Source organism: Fibroporia radiculosa (assembly GCF_000313525.1).
Source record: "Fibroporia radiculosa TFFH 294 genomic supercontigs, scaffold440, whole genome shotgun sequence".
Taxonomy (NCBI): Eukaryota; Fungi; Basidiomycota; class Agaricomycetes; order Polyporales; family Fibroporiaceae; genus Fibroporia; species Fibroporia radiculosa.
In genome coordinates, this window is record NW_012133207.1 from 11,440 (window position 1) to 36,575 (window position 25,136).

At 51.1% G+C, this 25,136-nt stretch overlaps 9 protein-coding genes across 9 annotated transcripts; 6 read left to right on the forward strand and 3 right to left on the reverse strand.

Moving 5' to 3' along the window:
* Positions 1-7: 7 nt before the first annotated feature.
* Positions 8-2,173, forward strand: FIBRA_01012 (uncharacterized protein; the record flags this gene model as incomplete). Its single annotated transcript, XM_012322897.1, has 8 exons — positions 8-190; positions 246-368; positions 432-608; positions 655-759; positions 1,319-1,354; positions 1,409-1,505; positions 1,559-1,753; positions 1,818-2,173. 8 exons carry the CDS (start codon positions 8-10, stop codon positions 2,171-2,173), a joined length of 1,272 nt encoding a protein of 423 aa, XP_012178287.1.
* A 181-nt stretch (positions 2,174-2,354) lies between these two features.
* On the reverse strand, positions 2,355-2,765 carry FIBRA_01013 (uncharacterized protein; the record flags this gene model as incomplete). Its single annotated transcript, XM_012322898.1, has 4 exons — positions 2,355-2,418; positions 2,470-2,484; positions 2,544-2,627; positions 2,686-2,765. The coding sequence occupies 4 exons, from the start codon at positions 2,763-2,765 to the stop codon at positions 2,355-2,357; spliced, it is 243 nt and encodes an 80-aa protein (XP_012178288.1).
* A 255-nt stretch (positions 2,766-3,020) lies between these two features.
* On the forward strand, positions 3,021-4,319 carry FIBRA_01014 (uncharacterized protein; the record flags this gene model as incomplete). The annotated part of the gene is made up of 2 exons (XM_012322899.1): positions 3,021-3,857; positions 3,921-4,319. The coding sequence occupies 2 exons, from the start codon at positions 3,021-3,023 to the stop codon at positions 4,317-4,319; spliced, it is 1,236 nt and encodes a 411-aa protein (XP_012178289.1).
* A 373-nt stretch (positions 4,320-4,692) lies between these two features.
* Positions 4,693-7,650, forward strand: FIBRA_01015 (uncharacterized protein; the record flags this gene model as incomplete). Its single annotated transcript, XM_012322900.1, has 10 exons — positions 4,693-4,821; positions 4,893-4,991; positions 5,032-5,668; positions 5,722-5,811; positions 5,869-6,022; positions 6,081-6,363; positions 6,415-6,557; positions 6,608-7,070; positions 7,126-7,458; positions 7,510-7,650. 10 exons carry the CDS (start codon positions 4,693-4,695, stop codon positions 7,648-7,650), a joined length of 2,472 nt encoding a protein of 823 aa, XP_012178290.1.
* A 328-nt stretch (positions 7,651-7,978) lies between these two features.
* On the reverse strand, positions 7,979-10,130 carry FIBRA_01016 (uncharacterized protein; the record flags this gene model as incomplete). The annotated part of the gene is made up of 6 exons (XM_012322901.1): positions 7,979-8,095; positions 8,155-8,194; positions 8,249-8,365; positions 8,423-9,012; positions 9,067-9,696; positions 9,747-10,130. 6 exons carry the CDS (start codon positions 10,128-10,130, stop codon positions 7,979-7,981), a joined length of 1,878 nt encoding a protein of 625 aa, XP_012178291.1.
* A 1,934-nt stretch (positions 10,131-12,064) lies between these two features.
* Positions 12,065-13,271, forward strand: FIBRA_01017 (uncharacterized protein; the record flags this gene model as incomplete). The annotated part of the gene is made up of 2 exons (XM_012322902.1): positions 12,065-12,412; positions 12,474-13,271. The coding sequence occupies 2 exons, from the start codon at positions 12,065-12,067 to the stop codon at positions 13,269-13,271; spliced, it is 1,146 nt and encodes a 381-aa protein (XP_012178292.1).
* Positions 13,272-13,958: 687 nt separating this feature from the next.
* Positions 13,959-16,264, reverse strand: FIBRA_01018 (uncharacterized protein; the record flags this gene model as incomplete). The annotated part of the gene is made up of 12 exons (XM_012322903.1): positions 13,959-14,111; positions 14,171-14,464; positions 14,516-14,695; positions 14,745-14,755; positions 14,815-14,854; positions 14,920-14,969; positions 15,023-15,324; positions 15,451-15,465; positions 15,520-15,590; positions 15,650-15,731; positions 15,794-15,837; positions 15,893-16,264. The coding sequence occupies 12 exons, from the start codon at positions 16,262-16,264 to the stop codon at positions 13,959-13,961; spliced, it is 1,614 nt and encodes a 537-aa protein (XP_012178293.1).
* Positions 16,265-17,525: 1,261 nt separating this feature from the next.
* FIBRA_01019 (uncharacterized protein) lies at positions 17,526-20,011 on the forward strand (the record flags this gene model as incomplete). Its single annotated transcript, XM_012322904.1, has 12 exons — positions 17,526-17,855; positions 17,914-17,957; positions 18,010-18,091; positions 18,154-18,224; positions 18,278-18,292; positions 18,660-18,961; positions 19,020-19,078; positions 19,128-19,167; positions 19,223-19,233; positions 19,284-19,463; positions 19,514-19,807; positions 19,859-20,011. The coding sequence occupies 12 exons, from the start codon at positions 17,526-17,528 to the stop codon at positions 20,009-20,011; spliced, it is 1,581 nt and encodes a 526-aa protein (XP_012178294.1).
* Positions 20,012-20,519: 508 nt separating this feature from the next.
* FIBRA_01020 (uncharacterized protein) lies at positions 20,520-24,533 on the forward strand (the record flags this gene model as incomplete). The annotated part of the gene is made up of 22 exons (XM_012322905.1): positions 20,520-20,624; positions 20,671-20,787; positions 20,832-20,861; positions 20,921-20,983; positions 21,034-21,117; positions 21,174-21,288; positions 21,324-21,382; positions 21,439-21,525; positions 21,572-21,661; positions 21,827-21,964; positions 22,050-22,337; positions 22,395-22,502; positions 23,054-23,137; positions 23,189-23,287; positions 23,349-23,402; positions 23,458-23,520; positions 23,574-23,657; positions 23,841-23,936; positions 23,990-24,094; positions 24,153-24,239; positions 24,291-24,464; positions 24,525-24,533. 22 exons carry the CDS (start codon positions 20,520-20,522, stop codon positions 24,531-24,533), a joined length of 2,139 nt encoding a protein of 712 aa, XP_012178295.1.
* Positions 24,534-25,136: the final 603 nt, after the last annotated feature.

Consider the following 25,136-nt stretch of genomic DNA (forward strand, 5'->3'; position numbering starts at 1 on the left):
CGATACGATGGAGACCTTTCGCTACGCTCATTTTCCCCTCGACTCCTCCGTCGTCCACGTCGCCCTCTTCACCAATGTCTCCAATGCCGCTCAGCTACGCTCACGCATCGTTCGGGCTAGCACCATGGTTGGTCCCGAGGGCGACTCCGAACGCGAAGCCGTCAACTATGCCTTCATCGATGCTCGGCTAGTTAGCACGTCCCTGCTCTGCTTTTCATCGCCACGAGCTCAATGTGTAGCCCTAGATATGCAGCGTTCTCCACTTGCAGACGGCCATTGTGCAAGCTATCTTAGCTCATGCAGAGGGGATATTGCGCACAAAGACTATCCATTCCGAGATTCTCTGGGCTCTTAGTCCCAATAACAATGTGTGTCGTACAGCCCACCCCCCGCCCCTGTCTGCTCAAACGTGAATTTACTCGCGTGCTCAGATTACAGAGGCTATCAAGCGGTTTGGTGTGTCGGACAATATGACTGCACTCATGGTTGTCCGGATAGCGTCCCCTGGCCTCGATCATGTTCTGGAGGGTATGCAAGCCATTGTCTCTGGAACTCTTTCGCCCATTCATAAACTTGGTGATGTGACTGATTGGGCTGGCATCCGGAAGGTTCGCGTTTTTGCGTATTTCCCGATCTATTCTGCTCACTAGTTAGTTATCTATCGACCTGAAGTATTATAAGCTCAACAATGATCCTGCGTTGAAAGTCCGTTCCAACGGAGATGCGGAACGGGAGCATGCAATCATCAATGAGATTGTTGTCAGCACAGTGGCAATGAAAAGTGTCATGTCTTAAACAGTGGTACGGAACCATGTCTTGTGAGTGCTGTTCTTTTCTGACGACATGACTTGCCGACCTACCATTGCCAATAGGTTGTGTTAATATCAGATTCCTGTACCAGCGCAGATGTAGTTCTGTGCCACAGTGTATCCATAGCGAGATCGAGTTGAATGTAATAAAAACCTAAACTTGTTATAATTGTGGGCTCGATGATCTCGGAACGATGGGCGCTACCGCTTCGACCATGCGACGATTTGGCAACTCCTTCACGATTGCGCATACGCACGTATTCAAACATTCTCAGAGTCGATCGCAAGTCTATCGTTGTCGTCTGATATTCGTCACGTCTGGCTACTGAGGGCCACGCTATAGGCTGTAGTTTCTCTGTATAGTTTCGGCTATGTCTGCAGCTCTGGCAGCACAAGTGCTCTTTAAGCGGTCATCAAGCTGGGCTCTGAAGTCTACTGCTGCGACCACTTTCCGGGCCTCATGCAAGAGGCAAAGGGGCATCAGGCACTATTCACAACCTAGTCAACAGACATCCACGGGAGCGAGAGACAGGTCAGCTGTGGGTGTAAGTATGATCTTTGCTCTTAGAAGCAGCCGACACTTAGTTGTGTCCTCATAGGTTTTCACTCCAAAAACCGCCGCTGTATTCGTAGCGACCGCGGTTGGACTCTACTTCTACTTCAGATACGAAAAGCAGAAGCTATTGGAGCAGCGCCGTGCGTATACCGTGCCGAGTTGTCGTCCATTTCTAAATTGTCCCTTCACGCAGAAAAGGAACTAGACGACAAACAAGTCGGCCGGCCTAATGTCGGCGGCGCTTTCTCTTTGACGACACATGAGAACAAGCCATTCACTGAACAGGACCTTCGCGGTAAATGGAATCTTGTGTATTTCGGATTTACGAACTGCCCAGATATTTGCCCCGAGGAGCTGGACAAGATGAGCGCAGCAGTGCATGAACTGGGTAATTTGATTTCTTAAGCAGTCCGAAGGTCTTCATTCTAACCCCATCACGCGTTATATTTCAGATAAACAGTACGGTCCTATCGTACAGCCCATCTTCATTTCCGTGGACCCTGCCCGAGACTCAATAAAACAAGTCGCGCGCTATGTGTCAGAATTCCATCCGAGGCTCGTCGGTCTGACAGGTGATTATGCAAGTGTGAAGGCGACATGCAAGGCGTACCGGGTATACTTTTCCACGCCGCCGGATGCGCGAGCGGATGACGATTATCTTGTGGACCACTCGATATTCTTCTACTTTATGGACCCAAATGGCAAGTTTGTGGACGCGTTCGGGAAGGCGACAACTTGCGAGGAAGTCATTGCGCGGGTGCAGAAGGAAATTACACAGTGGGAGGAGAGCACAGGGAAGAGGGTTTAGCTGCGGATGCAGATAATTCATTACCATCTAATAATACGACATGGCACACCCCACTCAATAATGACAGACTAGCATCGAAACGTCTGGCTTGTGCTGGTTGATTGAGCGCGCCGTAGATGTCACCAAGTGTGCTTCACGCCGGCGCAGCAGATAGGACCCAGGGGGAATAGAATGCATGGTATCACTCCTCAGCCTCCAGGGAAGCTGCCTTTTGTTTCGACAGCTGCTTCATCCGGCGAACGTAACTGGAGATTTGATGGTAAGACCGTAGAGAAATGACGGAGACGTTCACTCACTCGTCATACTGGCACCTGGCACATTGCAGCCGCATCAATAGGGCAGGGCGTGGAGGTAATATCATGGGGCTTACTTTTCATACGCATGACGTTCATTCTCGCACTCCCAAGGAAGATAATACTTCTCTTTCCGGCACACGTTGAGCGGCAGGAGAAGGCTGCTCCGACAGGCGTTGCATAATGGGACTAAACATGGAAGAAATGAAACAAACATACGCAGAGCATTGATCCCGCCAGGCAAGGGGAACCTTTGCGTCCTTGAGCTCTGTTTGTGAGGCGGTGGTTGAGGATGTCATGGCGGGTGTAACGCAGCAGCCTGAGCCGGACGGTCACGGCGAACGAAGGAGAGGCCGAGAAAGGAAGGATGATCCCACGCCACCGAGGGTATGAAAGGGTGTGTGACGGTGTTTGGCTGCGGCTTGTCACCTTCTCGTCACGACTGTCACTGTCCCAGCGCGGGCCCGCAACGGAACGTCGAGGAGGCGTAACGTCCAGTCGCCAGAGCGTAACGGTCACCGACGGAGAGCATCACAATAAATCACCCGCGCCCGATGAATCCTCCTTCACAACACCTCGACCCCGTCCACTCCTCCTCCCTCTCCACCCCCTCCACGTCGTCCCGCAAGCGATCCCGCGAGAATGAGACTCCTAGCCAGAGACACAAGCGTGAAAAGGCCGCCGAGCGCCAACGTCGCAAACGCGAGCGAGATCGACAGGCTGGCATGAACAATATCCTTGCCCTGTCGCAGGTTCAGCAGCAGCAGCAACAACACCAGCAGCAACAGCAATTACAACCACAACCACAAGCAATCCCGCAGCAGCCGCTCCCTCCTCCCGGCAGTACCCCTGTCCCCGTCCCGATGAACGTTGCCGTGTCGGTCGAAGCCCAGGCGGCGGCAGCGGCAGCGGCGGCGGCCCTTGCAGCGGACTATGCAAACGCAGACGACGGTTCATCGACGTCTGTCTCTCAGGACGAGATAGCAAAGCGGGAGCGTGTGCGTGCAGCGGCGCGAGAGCGGCAGCGCAAGCACCGTGCGCTCGTCAAGGCACGCAAGATGCGCGAACTCGGCATGGACATGGGTAACGAGATCCTCGCGGGCATCGAAGATGTCCAATACCGCCTCGATGCGGAGGGTGCGTACCAGCCCATGCTCCCACACGAGATGCCCCCACACCACACACATCCCCCTCATCCCCACGGCCTTCCTGAGCCACACTTCCCCCAGCAGGCCCCGGGCGGACAGATGTTTGCGTCCACCCTTCTGCTGTCGTTTTCGTGCGCACCATTGCTCAAGCAGCATCTCCTGCGCACGCTGCACATGACGAATGACGAACTGGCATCTCTCGAACCTATCATTGCCCAGGCATGGGAGCATTGGGATCAGCAGGTGAGACTCCTCTGATACGGTTGCTTGGAATATAGAATCCTGATTGATGATCTCCTGTCGCAGCGCCGGATGCACCAATACCATCATCCAGCCAACGGGCATAAGGCTCCTGATGGCACACAGCCCCAGGTTGACCCATCAGCACCCCCCTATGCTCCTCCCGGGATGGCGTACGTGCATGATCCGTCACAACCGCCTGCTGCGCCACCAGACGACTTTCGTGCTCGCTTTCATCGACCTCTTGTAGCACCTTCACCGTTCCGATCCGCGCTCGAGTCTGCACAGGGAGCAAATGCCTCCGTGCCAGGAGGTGGAGGCGGAGATACGATTGATCCGGCAAGCACAACGGGGGGCGAAGGTTCACGGCCTGCATCGTTATTGGGTGTGGGAAGCCTTGACCCAGCCCTTGGGCAGGCTCGAGATGAAGCTGCGGGTGTAGCGGGAAAGCTGGAACGATCATGAACATTACGAGCAAGTTCTCGAGCGCGCAGAGTGTGTTCTCTATGTGTGCTTTGACTCCCGCCATATGTTGCTGCCGAATACTGGGCTAATGACTTGTAGTTTATGTTCCATGTAGTATGTACTGTGTATCCTTGGGCAAGAATGGATGCCATTTCGCAGCCGTTCACAGCTGGTTGAAGGGAAAATTAGATTGTGCTTCGAAAGTGATGAGATTCATGTTTGGCGCTAATCGAAACCTGGCTTGATAATGCTCAGATAATCTGCATTCGGAAGCTTCCTTCCGGATCTGTGCTCTCAGCCAGAGTGAACTGGGACCTTCACTCCACTGTCAGTGTATTATTTGCACAAAACCAAACGGCAACACAATCTTGACATGCCACCACGTCTCAATAAACGGCAGCTGCGTGAGCAGGAAGAACTGCTTGCACTCGGGGCAGGGCAAGAGGAAGAGACAAGTGGTGAGGATGAACATCCTACGGCAGGGGGCGCTGGATTTGCTGCGGTGTGTACATGCTATTCTATGTCCTTGGATCGTTCCTCATGGATCGTCTCTCATCCAATCTACTATATCAGTTAATGAATGAAGACGACTCTGATGCGGACAATCAGGACGGAGCAGTCTCTCGCTCCGTCAAACCCAAGAAGGCTCGTGAGCCTGTTCCTTTCGGCCGGGTTTAGGGTGTGTTCTGACTGTACCCATACTCTTGAGCAGAAAAAGAAGAAGAAGAAAACTGCGGACGTTGCCCCTCCACCTCCTTCGACTGAAGCTACCTCACCGCCTGCCAAGCGCACCGCACCCATCGAAGCCAGAAGTGCTGCTAGTACACCAGCCGAACCCTTCAAGAAAGAAAAGAAGAAAAAGCAGAAAGCAAAGGGGAAGAAAGATGACAGGGACGATCTCGACAAGGCCCTCGCCGAGCTCTCGCTGAAGTATCCTGATCTTCAGCAAGCAGCCGCAGCTGCGAATGCCTCTCCCGCCGCCCGCAGCGTATCTAGCGCTCTCGCTTCACTTCTGTCCGTATCTCTCCAGCACCTTGATAGCGAAGCGGAGATGCGCAAGTTTTTTGGCTCCAAAGTCATTGCGGCAGCCAAGTCCTCTAGTGCGGGAGCGTCCAGCTCACGTCGCACCGTCGCCCAGCGATCGAATCTCACTCGACCTCAGCCGACGTGGTGGCCAGCACAGATGCGGGAGGGACTTTCCGCGCGGCTGCTGAGTAACGACGAGCTCAACGAAATGTACGCTCGACACGGGTGGGAACCCCTCGTAGGCGAACGATTGTGGTCTGTCGAATACAGCAAAAAGTACCGTGGGGTCACCTTGGCATTCATGCGGACTGTCATGTCTGGCGGTGGGTAGCGGATTCGAGAGTAGAATGCGTTAATAGCTGATTGTATGCGCCAGACCCGGAAGGATTCTGGCAGCTACTCAAATTCCTGCCGTATCATGCCGACACGCTACTCCAGCTCTCGGAGGTGTACTTTCATCGCGAAGGTGAGTCTGTTTGTGTGAGCCAGTCGTTCTTCCTAAAATAGTTTGCATCGCATCTAGAGCACAGTACGGCAGCGGATTATATCGATCGTGCGCTTTTCACATACGAGCGGGCGTTTGTTGGCTCGTTCAATTTCACCAACGGTGTGAACAGACTGGACTTCGATCAAGTCCAAAACAGACCATTCTTTCTGGCGTTACACCGGCAAGTCAGGTATGCAGGTGCGCCCATTCTCTATCCTGGTACGAGTTTCATAGTTTCCGTAATATAGCGATCTGCAGCGGAGGGGATGCGTCCGGGCTGCTTTCGAGTTTGCGAGGCTGCTCTATTCACTGGACCCGTGGACCGATCCCCACGGCGCGTTATTGCATTTAGATTATCTCGCGATTAAAGCCGGCATGAGCCAGTGGCTGCTCGATATGTGGGACTTCTTCTCATCAAAGGCCAATGATTCTAGCGGGTTTGGAGGCAGATTACGTGTCACAGTATTGCCTGGCTGGGTTTACGCCAGGGCGCTGGCCTTGTTCATGCGCGAAGAAGCAAAGGGGGATAAAGTTTGGCCTTTATTTACTGCTTCTTTAAAGCATACGCTGACATCAGTATAGGAGCATACGAGTAGCACGAATGCATTACAGGACGCAATCTTAGCCTTTCCATCGATTGTTCCTCTGCTTGCGGATCGGGCAGATATCCCGCTTTCAAGCACCATAAGGGGGCATGGAGCTTTTCGCATCCATCCGGATGCCAGGTATGTCCTTGCATCTTTTCCCTGATTTCCTGCTGAAGGTAATCATATAGCTCGCTGTCAACGCAATATACCGCTATTCTTCACCTGTTATCCCATCTATATGCACAGCGTTCTTTCTCACTTTGGAAGATTCCAGAGAATTCATCTTGGTTTGCACGTACAATCAACGCTACCCTCCCGTCTCTCCCTCCCTCATACGAGACCACCGCTCCTGGCTATGTCGGTTTCGTTTCACTTTTCAGCAAGCCCGCGCTCGCCCACTCTGTATACCGACACGCGATCGTCCTCGAGGCATCTTGCCGGCGGTTATTTGGGTTCATCCCTCGCCATGTCACCAACGCGAAGCACCTCGCATGCGATCCGCTCCCGCCTCCTACACGCGTAAACGAATATGATGCGGAATTCTTCAAGGGTGCGGAAGATGCGCTAGCAGCGCGCCCGAGGGGCCGGAAGGCGAGCGAGAGGGCGCTAGAGCAATTGATACCTGACCCAGTTTTCCGCAGACAGCTGCAGGTGCGTTTCCCCCCCCCCTTGTGCAATAAAACGCGCTTATCTATCTCTGAAACAGGCATTCTTCGAGGCGCACCCTGATTTTGCCCAGCGCTTTCCTGGTGGGATCGTGCAATTCGCTCAAATCGCTGCACAGCTTCCCGAGGAAGTCTTGGAGGATATGATGATAGCCGAGGCGGGTGGGGGCCCTCCAGCAAGAGGCGGTATGCCGGGAGGCATGCCCGGCGAAGATGAGATGTTGATACAATTTATGGAGGAAGGAGAGCAAGAACACCGTAATGATGTCCACCCACCTCCTCTTCTGGATCATGGAGGTGACGGAGGTGGTAATATAGACGAGGAAGAGGAAGTTGAAGAAGAAGAGGAAGGGTCTGAAGAGGAAGATCTTGCGGTGCGTCTCCTTTCAATACGCAAAAAAAAGGTGCTAAATTGTGTCATCTAGCCTCTCCCGGTGCGGCTGCTGCGAAACGTGATGAGCCGGTTCTGGGGAGGCAACGTCGCGGCCGAGTCTTCGGAGGAAGAGGACGAGGAAGATGTACAAAGACCAGGTGAATTGCAGCATCCTGACGATGAAATAGATTAAAAATCTGTACAGTATCATGAAATACCTATACTCAGTCGCTGGCATATTTTGACGAACTAAGGACGTGCTGTGTTTCCCCAGGATGAATAGCTCCTTACTAGCCACTGTCGCTGCCACATTGGTCATGTAGACACCATAAGCAATCTTTCTATTCACTATCGGATGGTCATGGTAGAAGTTGCATCTTATAGGCAACGACTCCAAGGCTACATGAAGAAAAGCACTCTTTTCAATGACATGACAGCAATTCAATCGCAACCACGGATTAAATAGTTCATCTATAGCAGTACATATATCCTACATCAGAAAGCAGAACTCTAGAGGCAAATCAAAAATCGTAAGCAACCCGTGCCCCCACCCACGGGTACGGATAATTGTGCTGGTAGAAATTCCGCACAGTACGGCGGTCACCGAGACGGGGAATAGTGGCGTAGGAAGCACCAAGCTAGACAATATCCACATCAATGTCAGGCAATTATACGTCTGCGGATAAAAGGGACGTACCACGACCTGATGTTTGGTGTCGAAGAAATCCGACGAATATCTGTGAATAGAAAATGAGCAAGTACGAAACATCTTTACACGAACATAGACACACCCAGGGAAAATCGTCGTGCCCTCGAAGCCCTCATGAGTATCAAAAAGGGTCGAGGACCACTCCCAAACACCGCCGTTAGAGCCCCTGAGCCCATCCTTCTCACATCCGGCAGTCGCGCTATGAAAGCCGAATCAGCGAATCAAAACTTTCAATTAACAGGATTGATATGCGTACGGCATAGGATGCCAGTTCCTGAAGCCCATATTGGCACCTTCCTCGTAGCCAACCTGGTACGTATCAAGGAACAGTCGCAGTTCCGGCTCTGTCGGGATCCTGCCGCCCTTCGACGCGGCATATGTCGCCAGGTCATCGTACGATGTAAGCACCGGCCAGTTGTGCGCAATCTCCATCGCGATTGGGCCATACAATGTGCGCACCCTAACTTCGCCGTCCTCCTCGACCCAGCTCGGGGGAATCGCGACACGGTCCTTGCCCGCGCCCCGCCAGTACGCGAGGAATTCGCCGTTCGTGACAGGCCGCCAGTCAATCTTGAAGCGGCCGATTTCGACAGCATGCTTGGGGCTTTCATTGTCCCACCCGAATTCGTGACCCTGGACGTCAGCCTCAAAGCCCTCAATGAGGTCCGCAGGTTCAGGATCATCGTGGCCCATGGTCAATGTACAGGGACCAAGTGTCGCATGCGGCGTAGAAGGGGCGGGGATATTGTCCCACTGAGCGGCCAGCTGAGCCCATGGAGGAGAGGCAAACCCAGGCGGTGGGAGCATGCCGGTGCCTGCGCGCTGAATGAGAATATACAATAATGTCTACGAGACAAAGCACAAGTAAGCTACGGAAAAATGGCACGACAAAATTCGTACCTCGATATGGAACCCGTCGTGCTCCAAGATCATCATGAGCGTGCGAGCCAACCTTCTCGTTAACGTCCGGGTACCCGCCTCCAGCTCGTCATATAACTTCGCGAGGCGTGCGCGGACCCTGTCACGGTAGGCGAGCACTTCTCCGAGTGCAGGCCAATCCTCGTCACGCTCTGGGACCTCTGAGTGCGAGTGACAGTGTTCTGGATCGTCTACGTGAGGGTCGATACCGCGCTCAAAAATCTTCGTGAAGCGTGCGGGGGCAACAGGTGGCTCGCGGAGGTATGCGGTCATGAGGAGATTGAGGAACGTTGGGAGATGACCCAGGTAAAAGAGTGGCTTATGGCGCAGGTCGATAGGTTTGCTGTGGAGGAGTGAAGGTGGAATCATACCGAGCGTAATGAGGTCCCATGCGCGCCAGCCATCTTGAAACTCGGACAGAGACGGGGTGCCGTAGGGATGGGCTGAAGTGTTCAGAACAGATGCAGAGGTGAGGGAAAGACGGGGGAAGCTGAGTGGGGGGCGCTCAAGGACATGCAAGCTCAATGGAGAGGCAGTTGAAGGAGAAGGAAGGGAGACAACAACACGGAGCGACGCGTCGGCGAAGATATTGAGTGCGGATGAATAGCTGCACTAAATTAGAGGATAAGCGAGCGTCAAGTAAAAAGGGAAACAATACACACTGAAGTCGTTTGAATATTGAGAGCATTGATATCGATAGAAGGGGTGCATGCGATTGTTGAAACTTGAGTTTTGGTCCTATAATATGAAATTTCTTTGCCGCCATCGTTGGTCTTCATGAGCTCCCATTTGTCCTTCTCACGCAAAGAACAGTCTTCCAGCAACTCAACCGCCTGCTCAAGGAGTGCGTTCGCGGGACCTGTCCCTAGGAAGAGCAGGATACGATCATCACTGCCCCTACGTGCAGGAAGAGACTTCAGAAAGGCAGCGCTGGGCTCATGCGTGACTATGAAATATGCCGCCGATTCTGCCTGAAAAGGAGTGGAGGGCGCTGTGGAGGGAGGAGACGCGGGGGCAGAAGAAGAATCAGATGATGCAGACGACATTTGGAAGACGGGACAGTGAGGTTTCAAAGCTGCACAAGATGCGCACTGACGCAAAGAGGAGGGGAGAAGAAGGTTTTATACTCAAGACGACAAATATTTACATGCAAAACACCACCTTATTTAAGCCAAGCGCGGCGGAGCGACGGAGACCAAGGGGCAGGTAAACTACGTACTGGATACCTCAAACATGAGCCAGTTTACACGAATTGGCACCAAAAATAGCCAAGACCATCGGAAGAGCATATCGCGTGGGGGACACTAAGACGGCATCGCATCAAGTCACGAGTGAGAACAGCGCCATGCAGGGGAACGGCGCGCTGGACGGGCACCAAAACTCCTAGAGGAATGAATAGGCGAGCGGACCACGTATCCCCAACCAAGCGAAATTCGGAATAAGAACCAGAGCGTCATCACAAGCGTCCGGGAAGCAGAAGAGATAACCCCAGGCGGAGGTGCCGACACACGTTATCACGAACACGGGGCACAGGGAGCATGATTGTCGTGGGAAACGGAGTTGAAAATGGCCATCGGGAGCGTCGAACTACCAGCATGAGACCAGAGGCAGTCTACAGGTCATCAGTATACCTGGCCAAGATGACCCCCAGATGCAGCCAAGAGAAGACACCGCGTGGAGTCGCAAAACGTCTGGACGAACGAGGACGATAGCGAAGACGGCGATAAGGTAACAGCGGGACATTGCATCAGTTTTTGCCCATCATAAACCGATACCGGAGGTAGGCGGCTGAACGCAGGAGTGCAGGGCTTCTCCATGGGGTAACACCTGTGAGTATCTGCACAAGGAGCAAGGAGCCGCTTCAAAACGGTACGGATAACAAGCGAACCGCTTGCAAGAATGACAGAGAAGACGCCTATGGCCTCCAAATGGATCAACAAGGAGCCAAATTAGCTAGCTGGGAGAGGTATCCATGCGCAACTTTGGTCGCGAGGGTACCCTCCCCAATGGAGGATGTCAGGCCTGGAAAGCGAAAATCTGATGTATTTGATTCAAGTGACGCACTCCAGCCCATAGATCCCAAGCGCAGCAAACGATGCATACCTATAACCATAGCCTTTCAATGAGGCAGCTTTTCGCCTCCATGCAGCTCCCCACATCACTCTCGAAACTCCCTCAAGCAGCTAGACCTGCAATGTGCGTCACGTGAGTCCCTTCGTGTGGCTTGTCGGATCGAAACCTAAGTAAAAACTTGCAGAGAGTATGGCTAACACGATGGTGGCGAACAAGCGACACAGAGCAGGGGGAGATGGAGGTTAAGACTGAAGGACGGGAATGGCGAACGGCGACCAGCACCAGAGCTCGCCATCCGTTTGGAGGTCCGACGATGGCGTGCTCTTGCGCAATGAGAAGATCACGTGTGCGCGCACCACGTCGGGCGACGCCACCGACAGCCACCGACGCGTCTCTCTCGTCCCCGCCGCTCTCTCGGAGTCTCCGCCTCCTAATACACACAACTAGCATTGTAAAAGGGGCTTCTCCTTGATGTATCTTCAAATAGCTGGGACTTGAGGTCATCGGCAGATGATTATTTGGTCCTCAGAATGCATTTCACATTGGAAGTTATCATTGGTGATTATGACTTCCTGGTGCATCAATAAATTCCGAGTAAACTACCCAACGGATTAACTGAGTGCTTTCAGTCTGATCATATGAATATATACATTGCTTCCAAGTTTGAGTGAAGAGCGATTCTATCGGTATGGCCACCACATTTATCATGGCTTTGACTGCCATTTCTAACCATTCTGCCCAGCCACAAATAGGCTAGATCATTGTGTCAGCCTGTCCAGATCACATATTTGTGCAGCGACGCCTTACACCTTTGAAAGGACAACCTCTGCGCGCTCTGCTACTTCTAGACAGCTCAGCGGTGCGATATCTTAGGAGCGCGGTTTCTCTAAGACCCTCAGTATCCTGTATGCCTCCTACCGCCCCACACGCTTGTATCAGCCCTGTTTACAGCTTCGGCGTTGCCTCCGTGAGGTGGGAGGACGGTCTCTTGGACAGCCGTGGTACCCTTCATGTCTGGAACAATGGCGGCTTGCAAGACCTGACCGGCCTTGTAACGAAAGCGTCTTCTGAGAGTCTTTTTGAGGAAGAATCTGTCCCTTCCGTCGTAATCTCAAGACCCGCTTGCCTGAACACTTCTCCTGTGCCAGGCTGTACAATGCCCATACCCGACGCTTGCCACCCTGGTTGTGGACCAAGGCTAGTGCAATTGGCAAGGGGAGCAGCGCCGACATGGGAGTGCTTCAATCCCGAGTTAGTGCGTCCCCAGTATCTATCCATATACTCCCGTCGCAAAAGCTGAGCGAGACGAGCGATAGGAATACACAGTCCGCCGAATCAACATACGTAAACGCGGAACAACTCCGTTCCAGATGAAGCTCCCTGGAATGCTAAAACGTCTGAAGGTCCGTGACGGCTGTATCGTGCCTTCGCAGCCGGAAGGTACGCCAAATCCGCTCTCAAAATCGATGCGGAACCCCACTGCGGAACCCCATGATCTGGCACTTGGAAACTACATGCGACATGCTGGCGTGTCTGCGTCACAGTCGGCGGAGATACTGAGGAACTGGCTCCGTCCGCATCGCTCTGGCTGGTCTGGAGCCACCGTGTGCGGTGGAAGTCCACGCTTTCGCCTCGGCTTTGTTCACCCACGAATCCTTCAGCACCGCACCACAGCGCATCTCCCTGTATCTACTCCACTTACAGGTCTGGATATCGGGTCTCAGGTTCCAGATCCTCTCCTCATATCGCAGCGGTCCTTTGCCCGCATTCCCCTCATTTCGGAACTCGCTGGAGAAGCACTTACCGCTCGTGCCGACTCTGCCGCGTCCTGTTCCTGGGAGGGGAGCGTTGTGCTGACGTCCATGTCCTCTCCTTGTCTTGTTACTGCAATCGGCGTGCCTCCATCCAACTCTTGGGACGAGATTGTGCAGGATTTGGTGTGCGCTGCGACAGAATACCGACAGTGGCTTGAATGTCCGGTCGACCTCGGTGTATTAGTTGAAGGCCTTGGCTTCCTTCCCGATACCAGTGATAAGTTGAAGACAACAACATCGGATGCTTCTGTAGTAGACTGGTCAAACTCCACAACCATTCGGCCGCCCAGTTCTAGGTAAATGTGGAATCCTTTGTCGTCGACACTCACAGTCAAGGCTGGACATCCATGCAAGAGCTGATTTCCCTGATCGAAAAGTCTTTTTCTCTTCCGACCAGCTACGCGTGGTCTCCTATACTAGGACTATATTGATGAAAATCGAGATATCTTTACTGGGTTTGCGTCATCTTTACAGGGTAATCAGGGTGTTCTGGTTAATGGGTGGGCACTAGGAGTTGCTCACAGTCGTACTCTCGTTATGTGCTGTCGTATCACTGGTGCTTTATGATTCATATACAGGGCTTTCAACCGGTTTATTTTTGGATATATAGAATTGCTTGGAATTGTATATGGACGTTTTGTTGGAGTAGCGGAGATCGGTGAGTTAGCCTTCAAACCTACTTTTATACATGCCGGTAGCGCATAGAAGAAAAATGCGATCGGACCATTAGTCCAAATTTCATCGGAAGACCGCTATTGAAAGATTGTTCAAACACATGTGATTATCGGAGTACACCTCAGCAGCATCATACCGCGGGCAATATAAGGCATTTGTACCGGCATATGGCAGTGACACAACGGAAATATAGTTCATTGTCTGTGAACATCAAGAGGAGCTCTCAAGTTGACAGATAGCCAAGAAATCGCGCGGTATATACATGTCAAGTAATTTGTTGTATCCAAACACGATGCCTTCTAACCATTTGTATCATAGCAGAGGTCGGACACGCAATGATACCTTCGCCCCGAGCTCTCCCACAACAGACGGGCGTGGCAGGAGTCCCCTTACAGTCTTGACTTTGGTATCGGGCCCATCCTTAAACTCAAATGCATAATGACGAACCATGACGGACAACACCGCCTATGCAGGCATCCGCATCAACACAATAGGAGATATCGAACTAGTCCACCGGGACATACCTTAAACTCGGCCTGCGCAAATCCGCGTCCGAGGCAGGTCCGCGGACCATCAACGAAAGAGAGCAAGTGACGGTGGCCCTGAATATCTTGTGCACGCTTCGGAAGACCATCAGGACACAACCATCGCTCTGGGTCAAATTTCTTCGCGTCCGGGCCCCAGAACTCGCAAGAGCGGTTCATACAATGGATTGGGACGGTGATTGCCTGGCCTTTCGAGACTGCGACATGATCGACGACAGCCCCAGCGGGAGTTCTGAAGGGAATGGAGAGGGGAAGAACGTCATCCGCGGTTGCCTGTTGATGCGCAAATGAGTAGAAAGAGGGTTGAATGAGAGAAGAACAAACCACGCGCGTGGTCTCGCCAACTGGAGGGTGATGACGAAGATTCTCGTGAAAGACGGCGTCAAGATATGGGAGGCCGTTCATTAGCTGATCCCATGACGGGTCGCTGCTGGAGAATTGGGAAAGCTCCTCACGCAACTTTGTCTGAACTTCAGGATGTCTACAAAGTTCGACGAGAGCCCACTACAAAGATGTATAAGACCTCCGTCGGTGAGGGAGTGATGGGACAGACCGTTAAACTGACTGAAGGATGGATAATGGAGCAATTAATAGGAGTCAAACTACAACATGAGCGCGCTTACTGGACGTTGATTCAAAACCAGCAAAAATGAGAGTCTTCATCTAGTGAATCACCGTCATCAACGCTATTATAACTGACATGGTAAGCTACTTGCCTCTGCCAAAACTTCGTCCCGAGATAACTGAGACGAGTCAGCACTGCCGCTCTCCGCTTTAACTGCACAAAGTGTGAGAGAGTGACGAAGCCCATCCTGCATTGAGATCACGTACTCAACAGACCTATGATACTCTTATCGTCTATCTTGACACCAGTTTGGCTCTCCTTTTGTATGTTATTGAGCAATTCCTCTCCAACTTCCCCCATAATTGTATTCAGCCTCTTGACCAAGACTCGAAACTGAGTAGGGGCCCTGGTCAGGATTGGAAACACGAGCCCAACGACGAATGTTGCGGTGTTCAAGAAAGTAGGCTTGAGCATGCCGAAGGCCCCGAACAATTCGCCGACCGCAGAGTGCCTCCCGTGCAACGTGCCGAAGTCATGAGAAAACCCAGCAATGCCAATAGAATCAAGGCTAAATGGAAAGCACAAGTTGTATTAGTTTAAGAAATTAGAAGTGAGGAATGCAGGGGTGAGTTGGTGTTGGGTTGTACCACGCTGCTCAATGACGAAATAATGAGATTGAGAATAAAAGACCCACGATAGATGGTTCATCCTGTATCAATATCAGCTGGAGCGTAATCGAAGCGTACCAACCAATTCAACACACCAGCTTTGCACTTCGATGATGGCTGAATCTCCCGACTCGGATTGAATCATGCTATCCCATGCCGACTTGATCTTGATGCGGACCCAGATTAAAGAAGTTCTTTCGCTAATAAATCAAATGATTTATTTACCTTATATGCGGAATCGAAGAAGATAGGTGTCAGTGCGCGGACAGCTACATTACTGAACGCAGGTGATAGCGACTTCCTTTGTCTATGCAAACCCGCATTTTAATACTGTAAACTAAGTCGCGTGGGCGGAAGTAAATAACATACCTTTTATGGCTATCACCTTCGGCCCACAATACTCCTCGACCGACCTACAACGACTGTCACCAAGCGGCACCTCTACCTGATGGACTTCTGAACACTTACGGTGTTCTCAATGGATCTCTTTGTCACTTCAGTCCGCACATACCCAAAGGTCTCGCGTGAGTAGAAATGTGAAATTGCCTTCGGGTCGCACAGAATAACGCGAGAAACGCCCAGTGCTGCAGGCACCTTGTAAACAGAGCCATACGTCTGCGCCCATTGTTCGTAAATTAGCCCGGCATCTTGGGAGTCGGAAATAATGTGGCCGATACCCAGCAGCCAGCTAGGATTGGGTGGGCCTTCAAGAGGAGTCGAGTGGACACGGCGACGAAAGTAAATAGTGAGTTTGTACGAGAGCCAAATGGCGAGGACACCAATAGCCGCTGTTAGAAAATTGACTTGACCGTCAAAGGCTAACGTCGACATCATGAGCATTGTGACACTGAACAAGATGGGCCTTCGGGCACTGAGGAAATTTATCTTATAGAGGACAATGTAGACGCGCAGATCCGTAGATAGCCTAGTATCTTAGCTGATAAGTCGATGGATGACCGCCACTCGGCATTCACGGGCAGTTCGCCCGCAGAGTACACTCGTTCTGGAATATCGCCATCAGTTAGCACTCGATACCGAGGGAAGTGAGCGATATCCTATACCCAATGTGAATTAGTGTCAAGAATGCCACATATGCAATGAATGACCGCTGAACTATGACCGTGAAGCCGATATTCTAGGGCGGAAAACGATCTCTAGGGTATTTTCCCTAGAAGGATATGTCTGTGGACCTAGCTGGAAGATGCAACGTGGTGACGGAGGCTCAGGTAATACTAGTCAAGTCTGGACAGTCTGACATCGATGCGTAACAAGCATCGATTATCACCCATGTTCCTGTGCTATCTGGGTTCTTCTAGAGCGAAGGGGATAGATGAGAATGGAAACTACAAGAAAATTCGCACTAACATCGGTGGCATCACACTTCTCGTAATGGTCCTAGGAGGTGTCCAGTTCAACAATTGGCCTGCTGATGTGCTTTTAAATCAAGCTTGGCCATTCCTACAGAGTAGATCAACATGGTTTTTACACATGACCTCGCAGGTATCGCTGATGCAGTCAGGCGTTAGAGATTATATGCGCATGTAGATTGAGTCGGTTGACTAGAAATCAACTCTGCTGTATATAATGATAAACGCACGCAATCAAGTCTGGTAGTGCACTTCTGTCGTATTATCATTTTGATCGCCTAAGCGTTGCTTATCGAGGTCGCGACAATCCGTCTCCCGTAGTTAGCCAGCTTTCAGAGGTGTAGACGGAAAATATGTCGCAAGAAGTATTTGTTGATAAGAGCTGTAGGTCTTTGGGTATGCATGAGCGGTGTATGTGCGCGCGATTCATGTGCACCGATAGGACTTACCGTGAAATACATGAAGGAAAGGCAATCACTGAGCTGAATGGCGGTAAATAAGGGGCACAAAAAACGGCCTCCGAGTATTGCCACCTCAGCTCGATCAAGTTTGAAGTCCGCGGACGGGTACCCGATAAGGAAAACACTGTAGGTGACTGGTCGCTGCGCTGAGATGCCGGCGGAATTCGTCTCCGTCCACACGCCAATGCTGACTCGGTGTTGCCATGATTTCTTCCCGCCATCTTCAACTCGTTTCCCCCCACCATCTTCCCTGTTGGCACCGATAGCCTCGGGATGTACACAGTCATTTTTGGCGTTTTCGCCGTCTGGCTCTCATACAAGCTCGTCACCCATCTCCGTCGCCGGGCTCGTTCAACTCTGCTTGCAGGCCCACCCAACCCTAGCTGGCTGCTAGGTGTTGGCCGTTACCTCACAAAGTCTGCCGATCCTGGGCTGGTATACGAGCAATGGGCGAAGGAGTACGGCTCTGTATACAAGGTTCCTGCGACTATGGGTTACTCTCGCGTCGTTCTGTGTGACCCGAAGGCGATCTTGCATTTCTACTCCCACGAGACGTTCGGGTATATGCAGACAGAACTTACCAAGAGGTCTATCGAGAATATTGTACGTGTCGAACCTGTCTATCTTCTGCTGAATCGCGGATCACCAATTCGTGCCCCAGGTTGGAAAGGGAATCTTATGGGCTGAAGGTGAAAGTCATAAAAGGTGTGCTTGGCTCATCTATCTGATGTCGCACTGACTCATTCAACACATCAAGGCAGAGGAAGGCCCTGTCGCCTGCCTTCAGTAATGCAGCCATCCGCAGGCTGACGCCTGTATTCTACGACTCTGCATACAAGGTATGGATTTGCTCCCGAAATCTATGTAGTCTGAGCAGAACCAATACCCATGCAATGTCTAGACTAAGGCTGCTTGGGACACCTTAATTCAATCTGGCTCAGAGGACTGGGCGATCATCGAAGTTCAAAATTGGTACGCCAAGTGGAATTCTATGTCCATGTAGATTCAAACTCACGGTGTTGTAGGATGAATAATGTTTCGTGAGTGTTTTCCAGCAATTTCAAATCTGGCGTGCCGCCTTTGGGGAATGCGCTGGAGTCGAACAAGAGTTCTCGCCGCCGCCTCATGGATGTCGAGTTATCCTTGCCAAATATTGGCGCTACGAGAAGTCGAAGTGCACTTCGTCTCGCTAGCACGTTAAGGTGACTAGAGACACGGGGTCGATACCTTGAGTCACGATCTTGTCCTTGCTTCACTTGTGCGATGCCATCTTCGAAATCTTGAAAGGCAAACGAAGTACCCCGTCATTTTGTCTCACTTCCCAGTAATGCAGCCTCGAATGCGTTGCTTTCGATCTGAGGTTGAGGTAACTGATCTCAATGTACTGTTACTGACATTATGCCACAGCCTCGACTCTGTCGGTATCGCTGGTTTTTCGTACGACTTTGGCACATTGCACGGAAAGTATTCGGCTGTCGCAGATTCCTTTGCGTCGTTTGGCACGCTAAAGCCTACCCTCCTTGGTGCTGTGACGTTCATCGTTGGACTTGCGCTTCCCATCCTGACAAAGATTCCCACCGACTTTCGTATCCTTGTCAAACGGCTTAACGCAAGCATGGGAGAGATTGCGGACGAATTGCTCGCGAATATGCGCAAGGAGAGCGAGGGAGAGGTTAAGACGGAGGACAAGAGTATCATCGGACTGCTAAGTGAGTGGTCCTAAGAGTGCCTCCGCCGCCTTGATTGGAATTTGAAATCGGTGTACAGTCAAGGCAGAAGGCAGTGATGCCGAACTACGTTTGTCACAGGAAGAAGTGATGGCACAGGTAAGTCTGTACTATTGAATCTCTGTATTTGAGCTCACGACCATGATAGATGAAGACGCTCATTCTCGCTGGATACGAGACGACGTCTGGTGCGTGTTGTTGTTGCGATTATCTCTGCCACCCTAACCTTTGTTGAACATCCAGTCAGCCTGACGGTCTGTCACATTCTTGTATATCGCCGACAGACAACCGATCATTTTCCCAGTGGGCGCTCATTGAACTCTGCAAGAAGCCCGAACTGCAGACGAAGCTGCGCGAAGAACTTTTGCAATTCTCTAGCAACGATCCGTCATGGGATCAGCTAATCAACAACCTCCCGTTCCTCGATGCCGTGTTCCATGAGGTTTTGCGTCTCCACCCTCCGGTTGGTGAGACCACTCGCATGGTATGTGCCCTTCATTCGTGGATTTTCTATCCTCTCATCGGTGATGCCAGGCATCCTCAGACGACATCATCCCGCTCTCGACCCCGCTTCGGACACCTTCTGGCACGATCGTCGACCGTATCGCAATTCCAAAGGGCCAGGTGGTTACGGTCCCAATCCACAGCATGAACCGCTCGTGTGAGTTTTGGGGCGCGGATGCGAAGGAGTTCGATCCAGAGCGATGGTTACGCCCAGATGGCCTACCCAAGCGCGCACAGGAGATCCAGGGACATAAACATTTGCTCTCTTTCGTCGATGGTCCACGGATCTGTCTTGGGCGCGGATTTGCGCAGGCCGAATTCAAAGTGCGTCTTGGGTCTGTGTAGTCGAGGTTCATGCTGACACTTACGGCACAGGCGGTGTTGTCTGTCCTTATCCGCAACTATGTATTCGAGTTCAGAGATGGCCCTGATACCAAGATCGAAATCGTGAGAGGCATTCTCCCTCGTCCTGCCATTGCGGGGGAGACGGGCGCGCGGATTCCATTGCGCGTTCGACGGGTAGAGTGATAGTATGTGGATATAGTGTGTGTGTATCTATGGGACATTTTGTGCACCATTCTCATGGGACTAAACATGGAAGATGTTCCTTATCTATCAAAGTCCTCCCGCTTTTAGTTCGCGCATAGCTATTCATCTGCTTGGCCATATTTTCTGCTCTTACGGGTCATCCCGGAACTCGACAGCTCGAATGAATCGATCTAATCACACCTTACAAGGGGAATTGACTTGCTGTAACCGTGTGCATCAGTACAAAGGCCCGGAACCTTGCTCATGGGGTAGATGCACTCCTTTCCGATACTTCGACGTGGCCACACGCCTCGAGGCGAGCTTCTCATTGATTAGGTTGAATCATGGGAGGGATCGTGTTATAAGCGTGCACGGTCCCTACCTGTTCACCTCTTTCAAACACCTTTGACCGCTTGAGCACACGCCTAATTACGGGTACGTTCTTGGATGTTTTCAACAAGTAATAGTACATCGTCACTCACCTTTCTTCAGGCTCACCCGTAGGACGATGGTCTCGAGAAGCCTGGAACTACATCCATGTATAGTCGACGAGCTCCTTGCCCTTCAATCCGCAGAGATTACCCGATTGCGCACGGAACTCGAAAATGAGCAGGTGGGTCGACTCGGAAGACCACTCTTTTAGTTCACGAAGCAAGCAGACTGACTCGAGGATGGGGAAGGCGCAACATGAAAAGGCAAAGCGGCGATTCGTCACAGCTGACGACCTGGGTCAACTACGAGAAGAGTTGTATACCCACGCCTCATCCACGCGCACAGTATGCCCGTCAGCCCTCGAGATCATGATCGTCTGACTTAGTAGAATGTCAAGACTCGCGAGGAACAACTGCAGGTAGGGCAGCTTCAGCCGTATCGGACGCGGATCACGCCTGGATCTAATCGCCTCTGCAGGATTTAGTGAGAAAGCTAGAGGTTGACCTCGAAGAAGCACGGATTGTTCTCTCGCAATCTGAGGTGCGAGACATGGTTTGGTTTCTTAGTCTCAAGTTAAAATTGCGGGTTAGAAACGAGAAGCGGAGCTATTGAAAGACTTTGAGGATGTCGTCAGCCATCGGGAAGTCGAAGCCGCAGATGCGATGCATCCAAAGGTATCTAAGACTGTCTCCAGTGGTCACTCTCGCTAATCCTGCGTAACTTCACATAGGAATGCAGTGCTGACCTTCAAAGGCAACTGGCTCACAAGAGTCAGGAAATTGAAATGAGCCTTCTTCGTATGGAAGAATTGGAAGAGTCTCTCTCGAGGGCTAAGGCATATTCCAGTCTCCTTTGCGAGTTGCTCACAATCTGATTATAGTCTTGCAGAATGAGCTGAATGAGAAATTACATGATCAGACTCTAGATAAAGAACAGATGGTCAGATCAATTTGACATCATAGACTCCGCATTAAGTGATCAGGCTTCTCTTATAGGAGGAAATGCGAAAAGAGCTCAAGAGTATCTCTGCTGAGAAACATGCGCTCGACGAAGAATTGCAATCTAAGGTGTGGGCTTATACGGTCAGTTCATTGCTCCGAAGTAAGATATCGTCTCATAATCTTCTAGGAAAATATAAGAGATTTGCAGAGTGTGATACGCTCGCAAGATTCGGAGCTGTGCACTTTGTATGCTCGACTTAAAATTGAAGGATCACAGGTGAGATTGGTAGCAAGTAGGACACCTATGGTTTATGTTATCGCCTTCTCTCTAGTTGACATCTACGTCGGAAGAACTACAAAAGTCTCGTAGTGCGACGGAGGCAAGTACCTGAGGGCTAGATTGACTTGAACTTACATGTACTTATCGACTGTCGGGACTTAGAGCTGCGAAAGCGTGTTCGAGTCGCGAGTTGTTGCACAAGCGAGCGATCCATTGCGGGCGGCGCCACCCGGAGCGAGCATTCAGCAAATATTTGGGCCATTCGCACGTCAGGCATCAAGTTTTGAGAAAATCAAGCAGGTGCGTACAGTCAGATATTTGTATGCATATCAAGATTCATTCAATGACCACAGGTGCTGTAAGTCCGTCTTTCCTGGTTATGCAGTCATCCTCACGGCTATCGCGGCAATGTAGGACTCCCAACATTATCCAAGTGACAAGCGAGCTCGAATGGAATGATTGTCCAAGAGTGGGATTTTACATTAAGCCAGAGAAGAAACGCAGCAAGAAGAAGTGGTCGAGTGCAAAAGCCTTGAAAAATACTCCACAGGGCAAGATCGAGCTTATTGCGAACCCATTTTTTTTTCAGAGTCGGTTCTGTTACCTCGGGACGTACACCGTATCCGCGCCCCAGAAAATGTCGCCGAGCGAGTTCCAGAGCCTGTCAACGCGGGTGAGGTCGATTGCTCTGTTATGTGGCCGAGAGTGTGCTGACGAATAGGTGGTTCAGATCAAGGACCGCCTGTTCGCTGCGACTGGGAAGGCGAAACATGTGACAGAGATCCGCCAGATGTATAACAATGGGAACGCGGCAGCGTTGCTGTTCAAGGTCACTCGCGTAGGTTTCAATGTCGAGCTATACAATCATTTCTGCGGGCTGGGAACTTCGTAAAGAGACTAGGATATTAGCTCCTACTTATTGCCCCATGACGGGCAAGTACCAAATACGAAGCGCACCAAACTTGAACGGACATGGTGCGTAGTCGAGACGGAGGAGGCATTAGTCGAGCGAGATTTTATCGCATTTTCGCCAATGTACATGTACGACCCTACGAGTCAGAATATGAGAATCATTCCTTGAGCCATGTAAACAGAAAACACACACAAGAGACAAGAAACTTAGAATATATATAACCTGGAGACTGGGCCGCTGGCAGCCCGCTGCTACGGACAGTAGCCCGGGTACAAGGCTGGCAGCAGACGGGCGTCCGGCAACAGGTGCCGATGCGTCAAAGCATCACCGTGGGCGCCTGAGAGGGCATCTACTCGCCCCGTCTCATAACGAATCCGTTCTCCAGCTGTGTGCCTTTAGCTTCGCCCTCAGCCGTGTAACGTACTCGCACTGTGGCATAAGCGTGGTCAAATATCACATCGATGGTCTACTTACAGATCTCCGATGCTACTGTCCAGAGCCTGCTGACTCTCCAGAGCGCGGAGATCGCACGTCTCCACCACAAACTCGCGGATACAGAGGTGTGACTGCCCAGGCATCCTGTGGTGGGGATTAATTCACACATATTTCAGTCTCAATTCGACCAAACGATTACCTATAGACCATCGCAAGACAGCGATGGTTCGGACGTGAGAGTACTGCGAGAGCAGCTGTGCGACTTGGTGGACAAGGTACTTATTCGATTCTACTACAGTCTGATAATAAGGGTCAAACTGGTCATATTTCGCAAAGATAAAACCTATCCAAATGATTCATAGCGTGTCAGAGGAATTAGAAGCTGCGAATGTAAAACTCATGCTCTATGCTCAGCATAGACTGCCTTTAATCCGCAATGGTGTAGAAATCCAATCTAGAGCTGCAGATGAGCTTCGAAGAACTGAAAAATGATTTTGTTACACTCCGTGTATGTTCCTTCTATCTCGACATAGCCTGCACATGATCATCACACCTGGACAGACTGAGAAGGACGAAATTTCTGGTATGCTTCAGTCCGAGAAGGAGAGCAAAGCTGCATTAGAGGAGGATCTCGCTCAACTGCGGGTATATTTCACATGGCTTGCTTGATTCATCCAAAGTTCAAGCTCGATCGCGTACCAGGCTTCCCACAAAGCTCTACGCAAGAGAATCCGCGATCGAGAGCGCGAGCTGGACAATACACACAAAGACTATCAGGCTTGTATTACTAGTTCATTTTCATCAGCATAGCTCATACAATATTAGCAGATGCGAGAAGCGAACCTCAGGGCCGAATGGGCGATGTCAGAGAACGATGTGAAGGAGGAGATATTCTCGCTACTCAATGAGCTTGATGACCAGCATGTGAGTTGGATTCTAAATGGGAATTCTCTACGTGATGATCTCTGTGCAAGTAGGTGGTGACAGACGACCTGCGACAACAATTTTGTGAAACAACTACTGAGAAGAATGTGAAAGGATTTCAACTTCACGAACAACTGGAGCTGTATCGAAAGGCTCAGGTAATAGCTGCGACATTGCACATACTTATTTTATTATACTGATAGACGTGTTCCGCAGATGCAGAAAACAATAGTACATGTGCAAGAGCTCGACGCTGTTCGTGCTGAGCTTGCGACATGCCGAGCAGAATTAGAGGCAGTGAAAGTTAGGATTATCGTCATTATGTGGCCTTGCAACTAATGGAAATATCCGCAGCAGGCAGAAGTCCGTAGTACACTGGAAGTCCCGGCAAACGATCCGTTGCGAACAGCCGCTATCGATCATCCTGTCCCTGTCATGACATCGCTAACCTGGTCAGAAAATCTGGACAAAATCAAGACGATGTTTGTCCCTATCACCAGTACAGCCAGCCTTGAGACATTTACCAAGGTTAGTCTTCTGCTATCATATTGCGCGCCATTTGCAATAATCTATATGCCATTTGTCTAGTTTCTGTGAGTGGCTCTCGACTTAGTGATATGCTGTCGCTTTCGTGACTGACGTGCTTGGAATAGCGGAGCCAACGTACACATGCTCTCCTCGAACGGAAAGAATAACTGCAACTTTGTTTGGACCGATTGTCCCAACTCTGGACTTTTTGTTATCCAAAGTCAGGATCTCACGTCAGGAGACTCCTGGGAGCCTTGCGAGCAGAGCGTAATGAAGCAAATGCAAAACTGCGAGGAAATCGAGATCGTGTACAAAGCGTTCTATCTTGGTACATTCAAATGCGCAACCCCAGAGGTCATGAGATCAAACGAATTTTGTGCCCTCCCCAAAGAGGTAGGCTTGTTCCATTGTCTGTGCTGGGAATCTTGTGTGCTAACAGAACCTCCGAATTAGGTACAGTTGTCAATAATACGGGCATCCAGCTGCGGTCATCTTGGCGAACCTAAAGTGCGTGAAATGTTTTTGACCGGATCGTTGACGGCCACAAAGCTCCCGGTATGCAAAGTTGGATATCGTCCTTATATGACACATCTTTGCCGGGTACGCATGAATAAATGATTCCGTTTGCGAACAGTATATGTCGTAGTGGTCTCCTCGGCCGCGGGTGTTATT